Source organism: Limulus polyphemus, unplaced genomic scaffold, assembly GCF_000517525.1.
Source record: "Limulus polyphemus unplaced genomic scaffold, Limulus_polyphemus-2.1.2 Scaffold1803, whole genome shotgun sequence".
In the NCBI taxonomy this organism is placed as follows: Eukaryota; Metazoa; Arthropoda; class Merostomata; order Xiphosura; family Limulidae; genus Limulus; species Limulus polyphemus.
The window spans coordinates 233059-239104 of record NW_013667413.1 but is presented as its reverse complement, the minus strand read 5'-3'; the positions used below and the strand labels follow the sequence as shown (position 1 = coordinate 239104).

General features: G+C 30.2%; 1 protein-coding gene across 1 annotated transcript in view; it reads right to left on the bottom strand.

Annotated features, from left to right (window-relative positions):
- Positions 1-61: 61 nt before the first annotated feature.
- The window catches only part of LOC106464989 (ribonuclease Oy-like), a 38893-nt gene continuing 32908 nt past the window's right edge, over positions 62-6046 (bottom strand). Inside the window, exons 7-9 of the mRNA XM_013925179.2 lie at positions 2034-2082; positions 1404-1475; positions 62-718 (exon numbers count right to left, since the gene is read on the bottom strand). Coding sequence (XP_013780633.1) covers positions 566-718; positions 1404-1475; positions 2034-2082 — 274 coding nt within the window. The 3' untranslated portion in view covers positions 62-565. The remainder of the gene's footprint in view (positions 719-1403; positions 1476-2033; positions 2083-6046) is intronic.

The following is a 6046-nucleotide window of genomic DNA, read 5'->3' as shown; positions in this document are numbered from 1 at the left end:
GATCAGGATTGGACATTTGACCAGTCAAAAAAAATCAGTCAAATATTTTATTTATGATTTGTTTTTTTTATCTTAATGACATATATTGCATTATTCTTAGTTTCAATTATTTTATTGAGTATACTGGCATGTCACCACTGCACAGACATACCAACTCAGGTTTTGTGTCACAATAACTATAGATATAGTGAATTGTACAAAAGGAGCTATTGCAAAAATAAACTAAGATATCAAACAACTTTTGAGCTTTATGAATGATATGAACTTTGTTAGATAGGACATAATATGTGCTTTGATAATGCTAATTGAAATTAAATACACTAGTTTTTAAGTTTGTAAGGTTTAGTTTGGATACAAATAATACATTTACAAACATTGGAAAGTCAAAATGAAATAAAAGTAATTACCTACTGGTAAAAAATATAAAATACAAAATAAAGCATTCAAATCTTAAAAAGAAACTTCTACTTTAAATTTTAGAGACATTGACAATATGGCCAATGCCAAATAGTGTAATATAAAGATTCCTGAAAAGGTTTTTAAATGCTTAATAACTTCAGTAGATTCATGCCTGTAGCTTTACACTATTTATAGTTTCAATAGGCAGGTACAAAACTGAGTTGGCCTTACAATGTCCTACTGATGCTGGACAATCAATTAACTTAAAGGTCATGTTCATACACATTCGAATTGAGTGCAGGACTGGATATTCAAAGTGCTGTAGAAAAAAAAAATCATTCATAATTATTAGAATAAATTACATTAGTTATTATTTAGTTTGCTTCAAGTAAATCAAGTAACTCTGATAGCTATGAAATAACCATAATAACATTCTCAAATATGAACTGTAAACCAGCCAAAATTTACATTTTTAGAATTGAAAAAAACATTGCTTTTTACAGTTTTTAAACTTTTGTTTTTGTAAATTACAGGAAATTAGGAAATTGGTGAGATTTCATTCACTTTGTGGGAAATCTTATCATACTTAAACTGTATTGAGAATCACAACAGGTGAGATCACATATTGCATTGTATTGAGTAATTGTACGTTTTGGCCTCTAACAACACTCAGTGCATAGAAGTGGCCAAAAACATTGGGTGAAATCACTCATTTTCTATGTAAAACACACAGGTATCCCTCAGAATTAATTAGTGGGATTAACTGCAATATTGAGTTAATTTATTTGCTTAAATTTTTTATGTAACTCGTATGTTGTTAGGAATCCTATAACCAGCATTGCTTGTGCATAAATATGTTTAAAAAACTGCTGAGGTCCAGATGGACTTCATAGATAACTTTTGGGTTAATTGCAATGTTTAAGATATTAGTTTTAGCTGAAATTACACATTCTGACATAACAGCCCAAGCAATTTTTGTGTTACTACCTTTTGTGTCAACTTACCTTTGCAGTTTGACATTTGACAACAACCTTCGCTTTCAGCCAAGTCTTCAGTATGTTTGTTATATTGCCCAACTAATACACAGACAGACAATATACTTTTATACAAACTTACTGATTCAACAAAAATAACAACAATGAACAAAAAGAGCTTTATAAAACTGTAAGTGTATATGCATAAATGTTTTCTTCCATTTGCATGTTAATTTTTTAAATAGTCACCAATTCAAGGAATGTCAAAAATTACATGTAACCCTACTTTAACACTTAAGCATTATTTTGAAGTAAAGATGACAATAAAAATAAACCTTGTATACACTGATGAAGTATAGTTAAGTGATTCTATCTGCCTTACTCTCTGTTGGTTTCAACAATATCTCCAGGCTTAACTTTTCCCTTACAACAGATCATGATACATAATTGTACGAGCTCACAATATTTCAGTTATCTTTTCAAGATACTCACAAATAATATTTTGTTGAATTTATAAGTGTTTATCTTCAAAGAGAAAGATAAATACTTAAATAATTATTAGATAAAAATAATAGGTAACTTCAGTAACTGAAAGATAAAAAATAATCTCATAAACTTGGTACCTTTTGTTTGTTTTTTGATGAACAAAAATTAACTTACCATGTATGGTTGTTCTCTACTTGGAGTAATTCCACCTTCTTTAAATGCTCTGTTTCAAATAATATACATTTTTATTTCTATATAGCACACATTAGTTACCAAACTTTTTCTTTTAAAAAAAACAAAACAGTTTTTAAGAAATTTGAAAACACATTTATAATCATCAAATTCCACAGAATACTATAAAATGTACACAATGATATAATGTACTCAAATCTAATGAGGTATACGTAACCAAATAAAAAAATAACCATATACTCTCAATGACAAAACACATAGAGTAAGATTAAATAAAACAAAAATATGCTTTTATAAAATTATAATGAATTTCAGTCTTCGATTATAAATGGAATTTTCAAGACAGTTCTGACTGATTTACGATTTTAACAACTGTGTGTGTGTACGTGTTGCAAAAATCCAAAGTTTAGTGTGAGTAGAGCTAGTTCATCATTGTTTATGCTGTTGCCAACATAAATACACAAAAACAATCTTCATAAAAATATACGTAAACTATTCTAAAGAAATGATATTTATATTATTTCACTGCAAGATAATTATATCTGATAAACAAAGCCTGAGAAAAGTGGAATGGGAAGTTAAAGAGAACTTGAGGAAGAATAAATTATAAAAATATTTTTTGCACCATATATCTTGAAAAAAAAAAAAAATGTGATGAGTGAAATTACTATTATTCTTTAAAAATTCCACTACATTTGACAGTATTTTATTATAAAATATATCACTTCCAGAATTACATTATTACTTCCCTAATTTTTAAATTAATGACACTACAAATTTTCTTGTGCTTTCTTCCTTCAGAAGTCCTGCTTTTCAAATTGAAGATTTTTTTTTTATTGACCACAATGTGTGAATGATTTAATTATTAAATACCCGTGTTACTAAAACAGATGGTATATTTCAGCATAACATTTTTTGTACCAACATCTTAAGGTTAAAATAGAATGTTATATATATATAATTTTTTTTTATTTCAAAGTTACATTTATATTACTTAGAAACTGTCTTTAATAATTTTAAGATAAAAAGTGTTTGTGATTTTAGTAGATAAAGATAGATATTATAGTAACCCATGTGTACATCTTTAACATCACCTTAATTCAAAAATAAGTTTATTATGCATGTGTGTGTGTGTGTATATATATATTCATAATATAACACATTTTTAAGAACACTGATCTACAAGTTTCACATCTTGTATTTTTGTTTCTTAATATTCGCTGTTTAGAAACTACACTGAAATAGTATGTCCAAAAGCACTAAAAGCAAAAATGTGTGAAGGGCACCTATAAGTCAGATATCTGAAACATAAGTCCACAACAAATATAGACTGAGCTTAATATCTGAGCATGCCAAAATAGCTCATTTTGGAACATATTCTATCATACCACATTTAACACAATCATCTTTTTTATCACACATGAAATAGCTCTAATGTGAAATGTATAAAAGTTATTTCGGTTGGAATCCATACTAATAATCAACTTTACTGTGTATCCAAACATGATTATGTATAGCTGGATAATACTACATGCAAATGTTCATTTGGACCAGGGGTCGGCAACCTGCAGCTCCCAAGTTGCATGCAGCCCTATAAGGAGATTTGTGTAGCTCTCGGGCTTTATTCTTACTGTGTAAAAAAGTTGAAAATCTTTCAGGCACATTGGTTGGTAAAAATGTAATCTCAACACTTGCCAAGGGGAATCAAACTTCTGATTTTAGCATTGAAAATCTGTGACTCATTGGTTAGACCATTAGAACATTAGGTGATATTGCGACTCTCAAAATATTTTGGCCTTAGACAAAAACAGATGAATGGCTCTTCTTCTTTGAAGGGTTGCTGATCCCTGATTTATACTATTGACCAATAGCATCTATACCTAATCGGAGTATTCTCTGCAGTGTCAAGTATCAAACACTGTTGTTATTATAAAATATGAATCACCATATAAATAAAAGGTAAATAATCGCATTAATTTAGGACACATGATAAAAACTCTAAAATTTTATTGAAGAATGCTACGAAGATAGTTCTTGAAAGTTCACATTGGAAGCTGAGATTATCAATGGGCAGATTGATTCTAGAATTACCTAGATTTTTGGTTACATGGAAAGACTTGAGACATGGAATCAAAACTATTGTGAACTATGATACTGTAATTGTCTAAACTGAGCAATTAGTTGTATTTGCTAGTCAATTACCTGAATCCCATTCAATTGATTACATTTGATAAATCAATCAGCACATTGTATATCAAACCGTAATATATATACAAGAAAAACAAAGTTGGCATCATATGTTGTCAACTATTTGCATTCCCTCTAGTCCAAAAAGCAAAAAGAATAACATAAAAGTTGACTGATAGCCCATTGGTAACTTTGTACTTAAAAACAAAGAAACATAAGAATATTTCTATCACTCGAATAGTTGGAATAATTGAAACTCCTAATAAGATAAAATAATCATTTTCATGACAATCATTTAATCATACTTTCAATTAATCAACTGTTGAAATAATTGGATACCCAAAAGTTTGAGTAACTGCTTGTAAGAATAATTGAAAACTGAAGTTAAACAATAACTTTACTTAATCAAATATTAACATGACATTAATTGACATAATCATTGCTAATAGTTAATTGATTAAATTGCTCAGCTCCATGTTTGACCTTGAAATAATACCAAAACCATCCTACAATACTTCACTAGTGATATTATTTAAGAGCATTGGTTAATATGTTAGCTGATCCTTTGCACAAAATAAATAAATGTATGTGAATATGTTACTGGACACAAGGCTCTCATATCCTTCAACCCAAATCTCGTTCTTCTAAAAAATATTTGTTGTTAACTTTCAGCACAGAAACTGTCTTTGCAGAATTTGTGGGCTCTCAATGCTTTTGCATTTGAAACTACAAATGATAAGTTGATAAAATAAGTAAAAAAAAACCAAAAGGCGGTCCAAACCAAAATGTAAACAAGTACCCCAACCTCATTAAGAAGGTCTTCCTAGGATTCAAAACAAACACAAAATCAGAGGTGCTATTCTTCAGGGATAAGCGTCATTATAATTTATGCACAATGTTAGTGATAATATACGTTTGCTTAGGCATAAAATTGTACGAATCAATTTGAGTTCAGATGATTGTTTGTTTGAAGTTGAGCACAAAGCTACAAAATGAGCTACCTGTGCTCTGCCCACCATGGGTATTGAAACCTGGTTTCTAGCGTTGTAAGTCCGCAGACATACCTCTGTGCCATTGGGGGTCAAAGAGTCCAGATGAAACTGAGTTGCTTACAAAAGCTGTTGGTTATACGCCAAAATAATTTAAAATATTCTCACGAATGACTGTGAAAGCGAAACAGATTTGTACAGCTAAAAATAATGCAACTGGTGACATACTTAAAATTTTCGCATTTTCATTTGACAAGTCACAGAAATGCTTAATATCGCTTAAAGAATTCAAACTTATTAGATGTGCCATGTGAAAGTAACAGGTTGTTAAACGGTAACCGTAAGATGCCTCATATTAGAGAGTTTGGTAATGTGACCAGACTTCCCGATTTCAGCGGGGCAGGCCCGTTTTCGAACTGCCGGTCACTCAGAAACTTTAGGGGACGCTGAAATGACCCACTTTGGGAGATAATGAACTTAAATGTTCCACATTATCATATTGATACCGGTAAGCACTACCGTATTATGACGGCACATAAGATTTGCCCTGTTCTCGTATAATATACTTTATTTTCATATATTAACATTCAAACTGAGTTAGGTACCCTGCTTTGGACTCCACAACATATAGTTACTTTAAGTTTATTCAGATTTTAAATACAACAAAACTCACTACTTTCAATGACGAGGAACCCACTTTGAGACTAATAATGGCTGGAGACGGCTTGAATGGGTAATGAAGAAAAACTTTAATATAAGTTTAACATAACAGCAAATGTACAACGTTTCGATAAGGCTTTGTCATCATCAGGTACCACC